The 21,581-nt window shown below is 34.5% G+C and overlaps 1 protein-coding gene across 9 annotated transcripts in view; it reads right to left on the bottom strand.

The window, feature by feature from the left end:
- PDE4D (phosphodiesterase 4D) overlaps positions 1 to 21,581 on the bottom strand; it is a 1,076,913-nt gene that overhangs the window by 14,719 nt on the left and 1,040,613 nt on the right. For 8 of the 9 annotated variants that reach the window (XM_081288614.1, XM_081288615.1, XM_081288622.1 and 5 more), the window contains 5 exons: positions 5,337 to 5,430; positions 3,626 to 3,798; positions 2,950 to 3,048; positions 1,719 to 1,883; positions 551 to 650 (listed from right to left, as the gene is read on the bottom strand). In XM_081288614.1, coding sequence (XP_081144740.1) covers positions 551 to 650; positions 1,719 to 1,883; positions 2,950 to 3,048; positions 3,626 to 3,798; positions 5,337 to 5,430 — 631 coding nt within the window. Of the gene's footprint in view, positions 1 to 550; positions 651 to 1,718; positions 1,884 to 2,949; positions 3,049 to 3,625; positions 3,799 to 5,336; positions 5,431 to 12,028; positions 12,397 to 21,581 lie in introns of those variants that run through there. The other variant, XM_081288620.1, reaches the window with a different exon arrangement.

Below are 21,581 nucleotides of genomic sequence, written 5' to 3'. Positions count from 1 at the left end.
TTCAGCAATGACTTGTTATACAGATTTGAGAGGTTACCACTGAGGAGAAAAAGACTGAATGATTAAAATATCAAATTAAGAGAGAAGTTCCTGTCACCCTCATTACGAGATTTAAAAAGGAAAGAAGAGGGTTGGGCCTGCTGAGGGTGGGGAAAGGTGAGCTACAGCTTCTGAAGGGATGAAATGATGATCTACATAAAGTAAAGGTCTACTAGCACTCACTTTCACCTACCTTTGCTTTTTTTTTAACCTTTAAAGGCAGCATAGCTACCTAAATGTCTCTTCCCATTTTTACTTTTGATTCTCCTTATTATCCCTATCTAGTGAAATAGCAACATATTATTTTCAGAGAAGTCCTAAACACATATTTTCAAACATCATAATGCCTCTTGGGATGTAATGATAATTTTCAGAGATAAATTACATTAACATTACACTATCATTAAAACACATATTTACACATCTCAAAAGAACTTTATAGACCTGAAAAAAAATTTACACAGATCCTCAGAAAAATTTGCTCTGAAAAAAATCAGTGAACTTTACTTACTTGTATTGATCAGAAATTGATTTGACACACCAGGATGATCTACATCATGTATTGCACTAGCAAAAATTGCTGCAAGAATCTCCAAATCTGTAAACACAGCCTGGAAAATCAGATAATATCAATATTACTATTCTATAAGGATATGAATAAAAAGTATTAATAAAATGACAAATGACTTCCTAGGTTTAGATGGAAAACAAACCTTCAAATCACCATGTATTTTGAACAGACTTTTAGCTAATGAGGTACCTATAAACTTTTTAAGCATAATTCTAGAAGAAAATATTTCAACTTCATTATATCTGAGGATCATTATACTTTTTTAAAAAAATAGAAAAAAAGAGTGTCTTAATAAGACATGGGAAATTCTTTTCTTGGATCCAAATCAGGATTTCTCAACCTCAGCACTGTTCACATTTTGTGTCAGGTCACACTATGTGTGATGATGTCCTGTACTGGCACATTATAGATACTTAGAAGAATTCTTGGCTTGACCATGACATGCCAGTAGCATATATAAACAAAAATGTGATACAACCAAAAATTTCTCCAGGCATTCCAAGTGTCACTAGAAGCTGAGGTGGGGGGGAAGGGGCAAGAAATCATCTACAGTTGAAAACCACTCATCTGAATGATGAGGTATTAACACAATTTCATATTGAGAACAATGCAAACTATATCCAAAAAGAGAATCTTTCCCAAAAATGATTAAGGAAATCAAATTGCTTTAGTAAACACTTAGCAGAATAACATTTTAGGATTTAAAAAAAAATTAAAGTATTTTTTCCTAATAAATTCTATGGAAAATATCAATGCATTCACTGTTTACATTTTATAAATTAATCATTCTTTGAACTCTAACTTAAAAAGTCATCAAAATGAATTTCCAGAAAACAAACAAAAGTCCAGATGTGCATTATGACATATCCACTGGATCATTTCAAAAGAAGAAATACAAACAGATGAATCCCTAAATCTCTGACCCACTTTTACAGACAAATTCATCAAAGCTGCAACTGCTTTATTAACCACAACATTTCTCCCCTGTAAGTCAGCATATTTCCAATAAAGCCAATTACTATATGCATCACAAATTCCTCAGTTTGAAAGTTTAAGACACTCATGAATGGCAAGTTAGTGTTCTTAAGGTTTTTAAAAACAGATTTACCTCCAAAGCAGGTGTAGACAGTAGCACATGAGTGGACTGGACAACATCTGCAGCATGGATGTTGTTATGATAGGCCACATCAGCATGGTAATGGTCTTCAAGGGTCATAAGGTATGTAATTAGAGTGTCTACTGGAATTTTAAATGTTTTTAACAAATCCCGTTCCTGTAGGAGAAGATACCCTTGTAACATTTTTGTCTTTATATTTTTTTAAAAAATGTTTCACACAGAATGTTAAAACAAACAACCAACCCCCCCCTTGCACACACACACACACACACACACACACACACACACACACAAAACCACCAGGCTTCCTACAGATGACTCAGAAACAGAAATAGCACTTTCCCATGTGCAGTGAGAGACATGGAAATATTTGGGAAGATCTAGGAACTTATGGGACAATATCAGAGTTGACTTGTCCTTCTGGAGGACAATACTGCTTTATCCAAACCTAAGGTCTCAGGAATGTACTGCCTACTATAAAAGCTTCAGTATCCCATGACCATGGAGGCACCAGCGCTGGAGCACCATTGCCTCAGCCCCACCAGCTCCAACCTCATTCTAGAACTGGAGTTTCCCATTCCAGTCCCAGTATATCAGTAACAGACTCAAATTCTCATTTAAATCTCACTCTGAGCTGAGGCAAGGGCTGCACAAGAAAAAGTAGTGGATATGGGAAAGGTAGTAGCAGACAAAAAAGTGATTAAAGAAATTATGTTCTGAGGTTAGTCTGAAGGGAAGTTACTCATTTTTTAAAGTTAGCACTCCATTCCCTATGCAAGTCAGGGTCGTGAAGATGAATCTTAAACTGTTGTTTTAATGAATTGCTTCATTCTCCCATATCACATCTTTTTCTTAGATGGAAAAAAAAACAAAAATAAAATTTATTTGTGTTTTACCCACACTCCACATTTCTGTACCTTTATTTGTCCCTTGGAAAAGGAACAGATAAGGGAAAAGATACTATCAAAATGAACAAAAACAAAAAAGAGTGAGGGGGGCTGGGGTTGTGGCTCAGCATTTGCCTAGCATGTGGGAGACCCTGAGTTGATCCTCAGGACCACATAAAAATGAATAAACAAAATAAAGGTATTGTGTCCAACTACAACTAAAATATAAATACTTTAACAAAAAGGGTGAGTGATAAGGAAGACAAAATGCATACACTTTTCATAGACTCAACAGTCAGTCTCTGCACAAAAGAGATGTGATAGAACTGCTATACCTGAAATATGGTGTGCATGATAACAGTCAGAGGCCGGTTACCAGACAACTCAGCTATTCTGAAAACATGAAGACCCCATTTGTTCACATCTTCTAGTTCCTGGCATTGAAAAATGATACCAAATAATTACAAAGTGGAAAAACATGAGGCAATGAAACACAAATATTTAAAAATCTAAAAAATTGTTAGATATTTTTAAACAATGACTCATTTTAAATATAAGCAATATACCATAAAAATAAAAGCAAACTTTAGGAAAATTTAAATGTACTGAAAATGGAGAAGCATTGCTTAGATTGTAATTCTGACAACACATCACGTTCACAGATTTTGAATATTTGAATATCAATCCCAAAGCATTTCTTCAATGGATAGTATTTACTCACAGAAATTTAACTATTCTTGTACAACCTAGAAGAGATGACAGACTTCTAACTTCTTCAGACCAAAAATCAAATGAAGATGCAAAAAAAGTAAGAAATGTGTACTAAACCACCTGTCTAACTCCACATATTAATAAATTCAAATAACTGAAAGAGCTTTATAAAGTGCTTTTCCATTTTCAAAACAAACTCATAAATTAATGAACTTTTCCATCTATTTAAAAGAGAAGAAATCAAAATTCATGCAAAACATCACTGCATACTTATGATTACGCTCTCTGAAATTATCTTACCTTGGCCAGAACATCTTCTTGTTCTGTTTTAACTCCAAACCTTGGGATACTTGAATTAGTCAGACTAGAACTATGCATCAATTTCTTGACTCCACTGATCTGAGACATTGGCCTTTTCTTTTTCTCCTTTTCCTTCTGAGTTGGAGAAGGAATTTCCACTTCATGTTGCTTATCTTAAGAAATTTAGAAATTGTTCTAAATTATTATGAATTCTACTTTAAAAAACACAACATGCATAATTAGGCAGGATATAATTAATCACTGGGAAATATTTACAAGTTATACTTTTCTAATAGAGTTGAATATTCATAATTTGATGAAAACTTGATATCCTCACATACAAAATTAAGCAAATAAATTCCATAATAAAATAATTAATATCAAATGTGTCCAGTGGTTACTTCCTGATAGATCACCCAATGAAAAAAATCATGCAAGACTTAATCATGACAGAAGACTCACAGAAAGTACAATTCTTGATTATTTGCTCTGTTCACCAACTCCATTACTGTATGACAATAATCTAGAGGCTTGAAACTGCTCTTGCCAACTAAGGATTTCCATTTTCAACACATACTTTAAAATAATAAAAACTTCAAACACAAATATAATAAAAATAGCAGTGTACAAATCTAACAGCTAATTAAAACCGATCAGACTATGGGAATTGAAGCAGCATTTTTTGAAAGAAAATATAGGTTTCCCCTTTATTTCCTGTTATTATAGAAATAAGCTTTCTAAGGAAAATAATTCAAAGGGAAGTAGTCCCTTTTGACATTTGACGAGGTAAATTAAAAAAAATTGAAAATGGAAACAAGCATATTTAATGACTTGAATACCTCAGGTCCTTTCTTTTTCTATACCACATTAGATAAGTTATGATGTAACCAAGTTTTATGGGAACCACAGAGAATTCCAATTATAAGTTATTAAGTGATTTTACACCAATGCTCTTTATTGTTTTCTACAGTAAAATCAAGATATCTTGGTACATTCATTCTTCCACTATTTCAAGCAGTCAGCAAACCTACCCATTCTTGCACACTGTAAATATTCATGTCTGTTCAGTAATGTGCCAATCAGCCATTAGAACAGTTTTGTTTTGAAAGTAAATTTAAATCAAGGATTTGTTCAAATTACTGATTTTCACTTATTGCACTTTCTTTCTGCTGATGAGGTAGAGGGGCTGCCCCAGAACATCATACTTTCAGCTATTATTAGCACACTGTTCTTTAGCAGTTGCACTGTACTTGCTCACCAGATTGCCAGGCATGGTATGCATTAGACAATCAAATCATCAAGGGCGGGACTATTTCTAATTTATCATTAAGTACCTAGTGCCCAGCCAGGGAAGCATTTAAGAAAAATTTGTCAAATGCATGCATAAATATCTTATAAAATACATTGTACTGTTCTGTATTATGAAAAAAAAAACTGTCTAGGGATGTAGCTCAGTGGTAAAATGTTTTTATGTGTGAAGACCTGAATTTAATCCCTGGCACCACTGAGTAAATAAAAAAAAATTTACTTTGTTACCTTATATTCTAAGGCTTAGAAGTTTACAGTATCAAATTATTAAGATAATAAATACAAATGGAATTTTTGACACTTATTTGATTTCCAAAATGAGTTGGTGCTTCAATCCCTCTCCAAAAACCAGCAAGCAAACAATTCAAAAGAAAAATTTTAAGCTGCATGGAGTTATTCTCACCTAAGAATGTGTTTGATATGTACTCTGACACTTGGTTTCCAGACCGGCTCATTTCAGAGAGATGGGTGAGCTCCCGATTAAGCATCCTTTTAAACTGAAAAACAAAAAGGTAAAATGAAATAACAGAAGAGGAAATTTTAAGTGAAATAACTTAAGCGTATCCTGGGACACAGAAAGATACATCCCCAAAATTTTAAATTGCCTTGACAATTTAGAGGAGAACTCTTCAACAAAACCTTCTGCAATCATAGGAAAGAACCATAATCTGTGTCATTTGTGACAGTGGCTGCCAGGCACAGGTGGCTGCCACACACTTGAAATGTGGTCAGTGTGAACAAGAAACAGAATTTTGAATTTCGTATAATTATTCTCAATTTAAATAGTGTGTGGCTGGTGGCTATGACATTGAATAGCACAGATTTTGACAATCAATGACAATTAATAGTAAAAACAATTATACACTTTAAATGTATTATTGGTATTTAGATAAAAATATAATTTATAAGCACACAAAAGTGTTTTCACGTGACTAAGCATGGTATATTTTTATCATTTGGTTTATCATTACCAGAAATGAATATATAAATAATATTGGTCAAAGGTTAAAATCTGATATTTTACCCCAAAGAAAACTTTAATAGATTTGAGTACTTTTGGGGAACTGTGGAAAAATAAAACTTAAATAAACACTACATAATATATTCTTTAATTTTTTTTTCAAGTAAAAAGTACAAGGCTTATTGGTTCTCAGCATTCACAGAATTTGCCAACCCAATTCCCAAGTCATGAAACAAACAAACAAACAAAAACCCCATCAACTTTCATTATTGTATTTTATTACTTTGCAACTTATTTTACTAAAGCTACAGTGCTTGTTTTATCCAAAGACACCACGTGGCATTGCCAACATTTTCAAAGATTTGATACTTCCCTGCACATCCGCTGCTTTAAAAAAAAATCTTTAATAAAATGATTTTATTCTTTTACACTTAAACACATTTAAATTTTGTCTAATCATGTATGCTCAACAGTCATACGTGGCTAGTGGCTAATGTACAACTTAGAGATTTCAAAATGCATCCTTGGTTTATCACAATCTAATATATATAATGCATTTACTATTTACAAAAAAATGATAGAACCTTAAAAATTTATACCCTTCCTGTTTTTTATGTTTTTATTGCAATTTATAAATACCATAACTATTATGCCCACTGTTTTTCAATTATATTTGGCCACATATTTGCCATTTAATTTTAGCTCATCATTTCTTCCTGCCTCAGTTTTTTTTTCTTCTGTCAAATATTTGGTGCTTAAAGAACTATTTTTATATTTCTTTAAAGCAGGTGAATTGATGGCGAATTCTCTTATGTTTTCTCCTCTTCCTTGAAAGTATCTTTATTCACATTAGAAATTTTGAAGGCTAATATTGCTAGGTAAAAAATTCTAAGTTGACATCTATCTAACTTCAGCCTTTTTGAGTTGTTATTCTGCCTTTAACTTCCACTGTAACTATTTTGATTGCTTTTCCTTTAAGGGTATTGCTTGCTGTTGAATCTGGACATTCAGTCTATGGCCATACAACCTTGAACATGTCCAATCTCACCTGTATCTGAATGTTAAGATTTTCTTTTGCCACCATTTCTAAAAAGGTATTCTATTAGGATCGTAGATGTATTTATTCTTCCTTGAATACATCCTCTCTGGAGTTTTAGGATATTTTGTGTATCTTTGCCTTAATGTCTTGTGTCAACAGTGAAGATATTCAGCTAGCAGTTAACACCTCAGATATTTCTTCTAATATATTTTCTCCTTTCTCCTTCCCTCCAATCTGTGCCTCAAGTTTTATTATAGACACGTTCTATATTATTTTTCCTTGTTGCTATTATTTTATATTTCTTTCTTTCTGTGTGAATATATTCTACTTACTTAGTTTCCTGTATACAATACTGTGTCATTTCTAATATGATCACAAACTCATTTAATCTTAATACCCATACATACAGCAACTCAACTGTTGGAGTACTATACCCTTAAGCATCTTTAGACACTACTCTTGGCATTTTCATTCCCCTTATGTGATCTCTTAATAAAGAATTGACAGTACTGACATAGTAGTTGCTTCTTAACATATCTTCCTTTGACTTTGAAAACAGCCCAAATAGGCTTTTAAATATGCTTTTAATATTTCTCTTAATATAGAGAAACAATATGTTTTCCAATAAGGTAACTGTTATTAGATACTTGACCAAAGCCAGATACATCATTCCTTATCTTTAGCAGCCTTTAAGTGGTTGAGCTTCACTAGAAATTCTCATTTAAGTCTGGAGAAGAGCAGTGAATTTATCTTTTAGAAATGTTTGAAATGCAATTATTTCTCACTGTTAAATTAGCTTATTTAGAATGTTCAAAAAGTACTGCTTCTCTACATAATTGTTACAAATATGATCTAACTCAATGTAGTTAAATCTCTCCAAAAGTCAATCTTATTGATCATCTAAATTAGGCATAAGGATTGAACTCTCCCTACTAAGCACTGCAGAAGGTCATCACAACAACAAATCAATAAACTGCTGGACACAGTAATGCATACTAGCACTCCCTGGCTGTCAAAAATGAACTGGTCAAGATAAATACAAGTTATAGCTGTCAATTCACAGGTCTAGGAACCTTATTCTCAAACCCAGGAACACAATGGTTACCTTCTTACTCTACTTTCTTTTTGTAACCTCTTGTTAATTATAAAATGCACATGTGATAGAAAACCCAGAATGCTATACAGAAGAAAGCAAGAAACCATGTAAACCCATTACTTAGAAATAATCACAATCAGTTGTATTTTCTTCTATGCCCTTTTTTAACCTCTGTGAGATTTTTCAATTAAAAATTGGCATCATATAACATATAAAACATGGTTGCTTCTTGTTTTCACTTAGCATTTTATAGTATCATCTACGAGAAAGGCCTTCTAAGAATATTCGTAAGATGTTTGCAATACTGTTCAAATTTTTTTCTGTCCATCTTATTAAATTATGTATCCTTGAGTAAATTGTGGGTTACTGATTAATTAAGCTAATGGAAAGTGTCTTTTATTTAGTCTGGCACATAATAGTTGCTTAACTTATTTGAGTTCTTTTTCCTAGCCCTCTTTTTGATACTCAGTTCCTATTTTTGAGTGTTTTTTAATTGATATTAATTTTTATGATTGAAGAACATGCACTTGAAGGACTTGATTATAGTTATGACTAGCTAGCCCCCTCTTCATCCAATCCCATAGAAGAATTTAGGACATAGAGGAAACTATGTTCAAAAACATACTATATCATATATAATCTCACACAGGTTGAAAAGTGGACAACACATCTTGCTTTACAGATGAAATCCACCTTTGAAAACATCCATTAAATAGAAATACACACACACACACACACACACACACACACTTAAAAGACAGTCTTCTATTAACATTTGAAGCATGCATTCAAGTAAGTAACTCTTTGACTAGACATTTTCCCTGTCATAAGCTGTAAGTTGCTATAATCACAAAGTCATCTTATGTAAAAGGTGTGAAATAGGCAGTCCTTTCAGCCTCTGCCAGCCCCTCAGCAGTCCATACAGGGAAGGTGTCCACCTGCACCCTGTCAATGTAACTAAACACTAAATCTTCTGGGGCAAGTGGAAAAATTAGATGAGGATCCAGGTATTCACAAACCCATCTTCTAACTTGTGCACAAGCTCTAACTTAGAAGGAATATATTGTCATATGTACAAATAGAATGATATTTGTTACCTGCAAATCTGGGACACAAATTACTGATGCATAATTTTTCTGGTGATTAAAATATATAATTCATCAAAATAGCCAGTTAGTACAGATAACTAAAGCAAAAAATGCCAGAGAATCTATTGTGTAGACTGAATAAACAAGACTGCATATTCCATTGAATATTTCACATCATACACATTATGCCCAGACTATTCTTTTGTTTTGTTCAAAAACAGAAAAATCCTGGGTTGGAGAAATCCATTATCACACATCTATCTCTCTACCAAGGTTTGCAAGGTGCTCCAAGAAAGTCAATATTTAATTTTATCATAATTATAACTGACAGTATTTGAAGCAACCTCTCTCTTCCCAAAGGAAAGAATTATGAGGGATTTCCTACGGAGTACTGTCAAAGCATCCATTAAGTTAAAACATAAGGATATTTCTAAAAGGACTAAAAATCTTTTACTATTTGGCTATTACACAAAACTTTAAATCCAGAGAAACTAAACTAATAACCACAAAAATCACCACAATTGCTTTCTCAACTATTAGCTGATCTTACAAATTGGTTTTGGAGTGTATAGCCTGATGTACTAAAGAACCATATACTAAAGTATTCAACAAAAATTTTAAAATCTAAGTAGAATTTCTCTTATTTTGAGATAACTCTGTAACATTTACTAAAATAACTACATAAAAATTACCATGAATGGGGAAAAATGATGATTTTAAAAGTTAATAAAATGTATTCTTCTTGAAATATCGTTATATTTCTTGATTAATAGATTTAAAAGACACAAAACACTGAATTGATTTTCAATTAAAAATTGGTTGCAATTTAATTGAGCATTTAGTTATTTTTAAAGTAGCCTCTAAATATTTTCTGCTTGGGAATTTCTTGTTAGTTTTGGTTTAAGTAATTAGAAAATAAAACAGAATCATGGTTGCAATGAAGAAAAACATGAGGAAGATTTCTAAATCCTTTGTTTTCATTAAGCATCAGAATATCTGTGAGTAGCATTTAAAAGGCTTAAAGGAAAGTGAAAATGCATATCTGAATGGTGTGCTTTACATTTCAGAACTACAGTTCTCCGGTTTACATTCAAGTTTGTATATAAGTTCTATATTTAAGATTGTTAGGGCTGGGGCTGTAGACTAGTGGCAGAGCGCTTGCCTAGCATGTGTGAGGCACTGGATTCAATCCTCAGCACCAAATAAAAATAAACAAATAAAGGCAATATGTCCATACACAACTACAAAAAAAAAAAAAACTTTAAAAAAAGATTAAGAAAACAAAATAAAACAAATTATGTCCATCTCATTCCACCATCCTTACCCTAAGTACATGTATGAAGATATGAATGGTGTGACTCCACTTTGTGTACAACCAGAGAAATGAAAAATTGTACTCTATATGTGTGCTATGAATTAAAATTCATTCTGCTGCCATGTATAAAAATTAGAATAAATAAATAAATTAAAGAAACAAAAATATAATTAAAATATTTTAAAATATAGTCCTCTGAAATCCTGAATCATGCCACTGTGCTACTGGATATATATATATATATTACATATTCTCCTAGTATACATTCAAGAAGGTGGTATAGCTCAAACAGAAAGAAAACACTTATATTTAGCTATAATTTTCTGCTAAAAAATCATTTAATTTGCTGTTCTGTGACAAGTTTGGAATACATCAGTATTAAAAGCTACTTAAATTTAAATTGGCTGCATAAAAATAAAATCTTCAAAATGCATAAGACCACATCTGTATATTTAGATTCTTGGAGGTATTGCTCATACCCAAAATATAAACATGAAGCCTTTAAAAAATGTATCAAATATGAACTGGCTAAAAGCTAAGAGATAAATTGAGGAGTTGGAGGGATTATGGGGTTTTTGGGTTACTTTCTATACTTTTCTGTATTTAAAAAAGTAGAAAAGAAATGCTTAGCAGAATTCACATAATGAAAATCTATATATTTAAAAACATTTAAAAAATCTGGATCATCCATAAATTTAAACATTGAAATGTTTTCTAAAAATTCGAGAAAATCTCAAAACTAAAGGGGGAAATGTCCTTTAAAATAAGCAAAGAAACAGATAAAATATTTCAAACTTCAAGTCCTTAAAGTAATGGAAAAATGAACCTTTAAAAATTTGTGCAATTGCCTCAATAATCAAGGATGAGCCTCACTTTCTGAAGTGATACTTCACCCAGAACTGAACTAAGTTTTTCTACCTTTCATTACCATCATGGAGGTAGAACACCATGCTATCATTACCACAGAACAGGCAAAAAGCTTGCTAAATATGAACACATTCTTATTAAATTCAGTGTATTAATTTACTTCTTGAGATTAACAAAAGCATCATCATCATACAAACTTTTTTTATAATTTTACACTAAGATAATCAATTTTCATTTTGAGAAAAATATCAGTTAAATATTCAATGTCAATTTTTAATGTAATCTAGAGTTGTATATCCAAAAGTGGAAAAAAAATCTTTGTCATATTAAAGTAGTGCAGGCATTTAGCAAGAGCCATAAATTAACTGTATAACCTTTAAAGTGTTACATGTTAATTGGAATCCATATATCAGAATAGGAAATTTGGCTAAAAAATTATTTGCAAATGAATTTATTTAATTACCTTGATATTTTAAAGCACAACACAAACTTATGCCATATGACAAACAGAAGAATCACTGCACATCAAAAAGCTATTTTAACAAACTACACATGATAAAAAGTTATCCAATCTCTCTTGAACACCGAAAACACATATTTCTTTCATAGTTTGTGTAAAAGGGAAAAATATAGAATTGCTTAGAAGCTTAAATACCATCATAATTTGTTAACACTATCAATTATGTAATCGGAGTAACCAGGAGTTTTCAAAGGAAAAATCAATCTTACCTTTATGTAGCCCCACGACACTGATAGCAAATAGTTTGCTTCAGGCATTTTTGATTGCTTATCAAAAATGTTTATATATATGATAAATATGTTCAAAAATATGTGTATCTTCAAATCCTTTATACTTTCACAATCCCCGTAAGCCAGTGTGGGATTTTAAAGATTTTGGTAATTAAGTATACAAAAGAATGCCTCGTATTAGGTTCCATCCAGTCATCTTCCCATTAAATACATGCCATTTGTAAAACTCCACAATGGAACAAAATTCAACAATTATTCTGAATAAAGAAAATCCATGTGATAAAAGAATAGCTAAAGATCTAAGGGTCTGCATCTTTCTCTCTCCCAGCTCCAGGGCTTAATGAATAATGTATATCAAGATGCTTAGCTGCAAGAAAGACTAGTTCTGTCAAAAGCTACCAAATAAGGAACTGCAGGGAAGCTGGGAAGAGTGACAAGAAACCCCTCCCACAGAACCCCAACTATGCACCAATCGTACTCCATCCTCCAGAGTGTGAGGGCAGGGGGTGTGGACCTGGCGCAGGCTGCTTTGTGATTGGCTGGCGAGGGCGAGCCTCTGGGGAAGAGGTTTTCCACCTGACCCGGTGAACGCCATTTAATAATGGTCTCCCTACAGCTCGGAGGCTGCCGTGAGAAAGATGAATGGGGCTTCCCTCTTACAGAGATGCATAACGACCATGACACTATTCAAAATCCGCAGCTCATTCTTAGACAAAGACTGACAGCCCTTCTGGAACCATTTCTATGAACTTTAATATTCTTGGACTTTACTTACATCCACATAAATGCTGCTCTGAAAACGATAAGCATGCATTTTAATTACTTTCCTTTCTCTTGGATTTCTCAAATCCAAAACAACTGGCTTCCTTGGTGACCTAGATATAACCATGGTTCTCCCCCTGTTCATAATAAAAGCCAAGGGATTAGAAAATGTGACCTATGCCCAGAATTCACAAATTCAATGATGCAGCCTCTGACCTGTATGGTATGGCTGGTCTTAGGTCCCTTTTTTTTTTTTTTTTTGGTGGGGCTATGTGTGCCTGAGCTCTTTAATTTCCAAAATCTTAATGCAGAGATGATTTATTATAAATCTGACTTGGGAGAAAATGAATCCAAAAGCTAACAAGCTGTGTATGGATAAAGAATGCAATGTTTTGTATATAGATTTCAGGATCTATATTTTGATCAGAAGGGAACATTTTTTTTTGGCTGTAAACTTAAAGTGGCTTTTAGGAATACAGAACTAAGTTGAAGAGTAATCACTACTATATAGAATGTGATTCTTTCAGGAAAAAACATTTTTATGTATGGTTTAGAGTAATATTACTCTGTAATTTTTATATTAAAGAGGTCTTTGGTATGAGAAAAGGGGGAAATCTTGCTTTTGCCCTATTTTAACATAAAATCCTGCCCATTCTCCCTCATCTCCATCTCAAAATTTTATTCTCAACTCTTTTGTGACTTAATGATATGATTACTGCACATTCTTCCTGTCATTGAAGTACTTCTGTTGTTCAGGTTTGTCTTAGATAGTATGCCCTCATCATAAACACAGCAGTTCTTCCTTGTCTGCAGTTTCACTTTCTACAGTTTGTTAATCAAAAGAACATTAAGTGGAAAATTCTAGAAATAAACAGTCAGAAGTTTTAATAACTTTGATTTTGGCATATTGTTAAAATTATTCTATTTTATCTTGTTGATCTCTTATTAGGCCTGATTTATAAATTTCATCATTATGTTTATACAAGAAAAAATACAGTATATGTAGGTTTTGGTATTCTTCACTGTTTTAGGCAGCCAGTGGGGGTCCTAGAACATATCCTCTGTAGGTGAGAGGGAGACCACTGCATTTTCTTCATCTTTGAAATCCCGTTGATTCCCTGATGCTCAAGTTCTTAGTTGCTATTTACACCCTTGTGTTTTATTCCTTAAATTTCTCTTAATCCTTTACAAAAGATAAGAAAAAAGGCAAAACCTTTTTTTTTAATATGGTCTTTTATCCTCCTTACCTCTTTGAAGTGTTCAGCCTTGTTTGATCACTCTTAACACTTTCCCTGAACTCCCAGGGTCCTGAACTTCTTTTCTTTCCACTGCTCTGACCATCCCTTCTTTGCTTTCTTCAATTAATCCCCTAACTCAGGATCTCCACAGACTCTCTCCCAGGCCTACACTCTTCAATGACTACTTCTAAGTTGAACATTAGTACTGTATTTCCAAAAATATAATACTCTTCCCTTTCAAATGTCCTGCCAGTCACGTCAAACTTTTTCAAAACTATGAAACATTTTTCTATTTAAAGTAGTTCTTATCATAACTAACTCCCATTGCAGTCAGGGGGCCCATGTTGTTTCCAGTGTCTCAGATGAAATCCGTGACTCCTATCATCCAATAGGTGTCTCATGTGAGTCACACACTGTCAGGTGTTTAATATAAATCATCTAACTGAATCCTCGAGTAACCCTGACATGTTCCCCTCTACCACATTACCTTCTCTTCTTCACCCATCATCGTGACCAAGTCCTACCTTTCATAAAATGCCATTACTTTCCTTTTGTTCCTTTCTATTCCCACTTCCGTCATATCAATCCAAATAATTAAAAGAGTAAAATAGAAAGTACCTTCAATTTCATTCCCTCCAATCTCTCATTTCCACATAAACAAGACACTTTGAGAGAGAATATGAATTTCCCCAACTCACCCAGCACCTGGACTCTAATCCTAACTTCTAAATTGGTTAGTGCAGCAGCTAATTTGCAAAAGACTCCTAATGAGTCACACCACTCCACTAAGCTGAATCTGAGCTGGCTTGTGTACCCACATGATGATGCATGACTGCTGAGGCTAAGTCACAGAGGCCTTGAGTTTTCACCTTGCTTTCTTTGGATTTGCTATTGGAATCCCTGTTCTGATATGTAGGAAAGTATGGAGTGGGGGATATGGAGAGATTGTGCCTGCCTAAAAACAAGCACACACATCTGCCCAGTCACCAACCAGACCAGAGATGAAGAAGCCATCCTGGTCATGCAGCTCAGTTTAGCTTTCAGATGACTCCAGCCCCATCCACTATCTGACTGCAACCACAAGGGACCCCAAATGAGAATGTCTAGCCATGCCCACAAAATCATGGAAACTAGTAAAAATAAATTGTATTTCAAGTTTGAAGTGATTTATTATACAGCAATCAATAGCCAGAACAGTTAGGAGGAGTAAATGAAATGTGTAACTCTACATCATGTACAACTAGACAAATGAGAAGCTATACTCCATTTATGTATGATGCATCAAAATGCATTCTACCCTCACACATAACTAATTAGAATAAAGTAATAAAATAATATATGCAAAGCACTTGAAATAATGATATATAATAAAACAAATAGATATCAGATGATATTGATAACAATAATTCCATTATCATACCAACATTTTTAAAATATTGTCTTAGTTGTACACAGACACAGTATCTTTATATTATCTGTTTTTATTTCAACCCAGTGCCTCACACATGCAAAGCAAATGCTCTACCAACTGAGCTACCACCCCAGCCCCATACCATCATTTTTTAACTCTTGGATTACTACTTCTTTTCTTAATATACCTTGTTTCCTTTCATCTGCATCATGTCACTCTGTGTCTCAGATCTGAAATTCTGTCATTGAATCTCCACTATTTTCTCGCTTCTGACCTTTCCCCCTCCAGGGCCATGCTGATTTCCATTGCCAGACCTCATTTCCTCAAATCCAGCCTCAGCCTGTAACTTCAAAGCTAGTAACCTACCACCTACTTCCTTCCATCTACATTCCTCTGTGGGATCCAGATTGCTGCTCCTAATCCCTAAATGCAAAACTGTTTTCAGCTGCTCTTTGACATCTCAGTTCTGTCCCTGGAAGGCTAGAATTCCAACTGTCTCTTGGACCAGCAGCTCCCATTTCCCTATCTTTACTAGCTCCCTCCTCCTTCCACTCTGCCTGTCTCAAACCAGCCCTTCAAAGTCAGATTTAAGTTATTCAAGTATGTCTCAAACATAACTATTCCTGTCCTTCTCCAAATTTTAATTATCCTTTATTCACCCCTTCATACAAAAAAATATTTTCTACTAAGCTCCTACTATATGCCAACCACTGTCCCACATGGTGGGGGACACAGTATAAACAAAACACATTTTCCTACCTGGAGCTTACATGCAACAACTAAGTTAGCAAGACAAAACACACCACAGGATGATAAGGGCAATGGAGGAAGAGAAAGGAGAGGGGGGCAATGAAGTGTTAGGACACAGAGGATCTGGGAAGCCTCTCTGAGATGATGGTCATCCAGAGATCTGGAGGGAGGCAATCACCCAGAGCCCTGGGAGGGGGATCCAGGCTAGGGGCACACCCAGAGCAAAGGCCTCCAGGCAGCAACACACGCAGTGGTGAGCTCCCAATGCGTGTCACCCCCTATCATTTAAATCCAAGTAATACTTCAAAGTGGTTCTCAGCAAGCTCAGGCTCACTGTCCTGACTCCTTGTTATCTATCCACCAGTCGATTTTATTCTTTGACAAGTTAACATTTTCTTTTTACAACAAATATTTCTTGTATCCTGAATTGAAATTCTTAATGACAATTCCTGTAAATATACTTTGCTAAATATAGGCACACAGACTAAATACTCTCTACGTAGATAATCTTTCAAAAATAAGTAGAATGGTTTATATCAGTAACATAAGGAGAAGTAAAAGAATTTATATTGAATAATACAAAACATAAATATTGTATACAACCATATTAAAAAATCATTAGAAGGTTAGATCTTACTATTCCTGTCTAGCTATGACCTTGAGGGACTTGTTTAAATGTTTCATGCTTCAATTTAGTCATCTGGAAAATGAGAATAGTGTCCACCTCATAGGGTTGCTGCAGGAATTAAATCAGTGCATATAATCGAAGCACTTGGAACAGTAAAAACTACGTAAGTGTTCACTGTGATTTCTCTGATATGGAAGATGAAAGTTACAGCAGCATGAAAATGAACACACAGAAATTATATTAGAAAGACTGTGTTTTTCTCCTGAAATGGTTAGGATTACTCTCGGAAGCCTTCAAATATAACCAAGTACAAACTTCCCGTAACATGATGCTGTTGCTGCATTACTGAAAAGCTAGTGTGGATAAAACCATGTAAAAATATTTCGTGTGTGCATGTAAAAAGGAGCTGGGTTCTAGGCTCAGATTATTATAAGGGCGTTTTTCATCTACATGAACAGCTGCTCTCACTTTCATCTACATGAACAGCTGGAGGTCCTGTGGGTGGGACAGAGCAATCCTTCATGGCAAAGGATTTTCCTATGGACTTCAGGGTGTCCAGTCTCCCTAGCCTCTGGCTCACCAGAGAAGCACCCCATACTGTGTTCCCCCAGTTTTCTGAATATTCCAGTGTTAAGAATCTCTGTTCTAGTTGTTTCTATTGCCCTGAGTTTAGCCTCTACAATCAGAAGGTAGAATCATTGAGAGAAAATATATATCTTACTCTTTTTCTATATTTCTTGAGGTAGTTAATGATCACAAACACGAAAAGGTTGTTCACTGATGCAAAAGCAAAAATTAGCAACATTTTTAACCACCTATAGGAGATAGGAAAGGATCAGAGGTGTTACCCTCAGCCATGTCACCAAAAACATATAAAACAAATTATATATGGCAAAACAACAGAACCTGTCTTAAAAAATTATCCAAAAACACATATGGTTTCCCCTGCTTCTGACTGTCCACTGCCCATTCTCTTGCTGAACACAATGGTGTCTCCATTCCACAGATTTCCATCAGCAACAACGTGCACTAATGCTCAGAGAGGTGTCGAATTTGAATTGATTCAACTGTAAATCCCTAATATGCTGCCAGAAGATTACTGCAAGTGTTAAGTAAAAAGTACCAAGGAAGATTTCCATATTTCAAGGGAATAAGAAGTCTTTTTTAAGCTCCAAGCAAAATTAAAACTCATTTTATTTTTTTTCCCTTTACACAAAACAGACTAGAAGCTTATTCCTACTGCCATGGTAGGAAGAACTTGGGGAGGATTCTAGACAATCCAGAAGAGAAATTCAGATGGATCCAGAATGGTGCAACTCTTACTGTCAGACTTGACTTCTGTGGATTTTAAACTGTCTCAAGTTATTAGGCATCTATTATGCAATGATAGTTTTATATACCTTGTTTCTTATCTTTGCAACATCTCAGTAAGATAGATACTCTGCCCATTTTAAAGTCAAAAGATGGACGTTCTTAAACACTTGATAACTTGTCCCATGGGTGACAGCTGAGGCAAACCCAGTCCTCTTTCTGCCTTTGCTCACCATGGTCTGTGATGGTTCATCATCTACAGCATCTTGAATGAAAGAACCATGGTTACTATCTCTGTGGTCCCATCTCCAGACAGGGTGGATCCTACCAGCTAATTTAGTTAGGAAGCGGTGCCCAGATACGCAGCCCCACCCGAGCGAGACACGCCTGGGTTTGGGAATGCACTACAAACCAGACAAGGATGTGCTCTCATGCAGAGTGGGGGCAACACATTCAGAAAAGGAACCGAGGTCCAGAAAGTCCTGACAATGCAGTTTGAGGGGCAGCACCACAGCTAGAATTCAGATTCCTAGTTGTAATCTGCCGCTCTTGAATATGCAAATGGCTTATAAACATAGATGTTGAAACAGAAAAAAAAAAACTTTCCATCAGCATTCAGTTCCCTGTTCCTAATAATTCTCTTGAGAATCACCACATCCCACTCTTCTTCTTCATTTTCTCAGTCCTTAATAGATACTCCGAGCAATCAGCAAGCTCTCTGGAGTATTTCAGGATACTTAAAATTCTATGGATGAAGTTGAATCCTTGACACATTAACATATGGCTGGCATCATTGACTTTAGAACACTGGTCGAGACAGAAAAGCCACAGTTTTTAATAGGGAAAAAGAAAAACCAAAACATGAGGTAATTGGGGTTCAGAGAAGTCAAGTGTCTTGCTCAAGGTCACAAAGCCAGAAAGTAGTAATGCCAAAGTTTAAAATCAGGCTGTCTGGCTTCCGCCCAAAACAGTATTTCACAAGACAAACACAGAAAGTCAAGTACGTATGTTCTCCCTTCTGTGTGGAAACTAAAAAAAGACCTGAAAGTAGAATAGTGATCACCAGGGACTAGTGAGGGGAGGATGGGGGGTGGTGAGAAATGGATGATTTGATCAGTGCAGGATATATGTATGTATGTATGGAAATATCATACCAAACTCCATTGATATGTACAATTAATATATGTTAATAAAAAAACAGCATTTAGGACTTTGTTTTACGTTTATCCCAGAGTCTACACTAAAGGTCTATTAATATAATCAATTCTAAGCTAAATACTTGAAATATTTAAGAAATATTAAGATAAACATATATTCTCTTAGATTTCTCCAACCAAAGGGATTGTCCTGGCAATAGCATTTTTTTGTAGAACTCACACTATTGGAAAATATTTTATTCTATCTACTTCTATAATTTACCTACTTTTATTTTATACCTTTCAATTTAGAATCAAGTTCTGGTAGTTATTATTAACCAAGAACCAAATTCATATAAAGTAGGGTCTCATATATCTGGTACTGTTCAGTTTCACAAATGCAAATACAATTACTTAAATGCCCCTGGAAAAAATCTGAGGCAAAGTTTAACTTGAGATATTAAACACAATAGCTTTAACAGTCAGTGTCTCTAAAACAGTCTACCTTCAAATGTCTTAGAACTATTTTTAGAGGTCGACAAACACACAATATAGACATATATACACATACATACATAAATGCATACATACATGCTTTACCATGGTGCTGTATCCCTAGTCCTTTTTAAAAGAATTAATTTTGAGACAGTCTAAGTTGTTGAGGGTCTCACCAAAATTGCTAAGGCTGGCCTTGAACTTTGAACTCTCTGCTCTCAGCCTTTTGAGTTGCTAGTGTGTGACACCACATCCAGCTATCACCGATATTTTAAATAACGGGATTTTCAATCTATTTGCACAGTAGAAAAACTGTATATAACCTTGATTATTGCTAAAACATGAAGAAACCTCAAATAAATGCACTACATCTGTTTGTGTTTACTGCCCTCTAGTGACAAAGGACCCACATTTGACTTATAAAGCAGCTCTGTTCCTGAGTTATATTTCAAAAAATGAAAGCTCCCTCACAAGTTCTAAGGATGACTGAGATTAAGAGGAACAGCAAGTTGGATCTTAAAAATTGAATAATAATCTAGAAAACAAAGGAAGGTTCATTATCTAATTAATCCAGTCTGAAATTTTTCACCCAAACAGCTTTATTTAAAAACAGGAAACACTTGCAACATTCATTAGAAAAGAAATTTCAATTTAAAAAAAAAAATGCTCCTTCTTCACTATAGGGTGTGCTTTGTGAAATGATTTAAGCAGAGAAGGCCTGTCTTCTGAAGCAATAAGGACAAATGTAAACAGGTTTACTTCTAGACAGGCATAATTTTCACATGCACCCCTCTGATATGTGGATCTTAAAGTAATTTTAACTCACAAAATTTGAGCTATAATTTTAAAAAATGAAAGGGTACTCCTTTCAACAAAAGATGCCTGAACAAAAAATCAGACACCAGCCACAAAACAATGCAACCCAACCTTTACCTTGCGCTGAACATTTTCTACTTAATACTTCCCAAACTATTTCAAAAATTTGAAGGGGGGAGATTTTTCCTAATTCATTCTGTAAGGCCAGCAAAACCTCAATATCAAAACCAGACAAGGATACAACAACAAAAAAGAAATCTACATGTTGACGTTCTTGATGTACTCAGATGCAAAAATTCTCATAAAAAATGAGCAAACCAAATCCAACAGCATGGTAAAAATGATTATTCATCATAATCAAGTAGAATTTATCACAGGGAAGCAAAGTGGCTCAGCATACACAAATCAATAAACTCTCCTGAGAGATATACCCCAAACAGAATGAAGGACCCAAATCATGTAGGATTCACTTCAATAGAGACAGAAGATCATCTCAGAAAATTCAACATCACACACACACACAAAAAAAAACTTCCAACAAAAGCTTGAACCTACCACAATAAAGACCATATGTGACAAACTCAAGGTAACCTCATACAAAATGGGGAAAGTTGAAAACTTTTTCTCTAAGATCTGGCACAGCACAAGGATGCCCACTTTCACCTCTTTTATTCAACATAGTACTGGAAGTCCTAGCCAGAGGCAATTAGGCAAGAGAACGAAAGAGAGGGCATCCAATTTTGAATGCAGGAGGTCAAACTGTCCTTTCTTGCAGACATGATCTTAAATACAGAAAAGCCTTAAAAGGCCACATACAGGAAAAAAAAAATCTGTTAGAACTAATAAATGAATTTGGTGAAATTGCAGAACAAAATCAACACACAAATGGTGACCCTGGGCCACTATTATTTATTCATCATTGAAAAGGCAACAAATAATTATTGTGTACTCATTCTAGGTCAAATACTATGCCAACTATGAGGGA

This window comes from Spermophilus citellus (genome assembly GCF_964194105.1).
Source record: "Spermophilus citellus genome assembly, chromosome: 1".
Lineage (NCBI taxonomy): Eukaryota > Metazoa > Chordata > Mammalia > Rodentia > Sciuridae > Spermophilus > Spermophilus citellus.
This window is presented reverse-complemented; position numbering and strand designations above follow the sequence as displayed.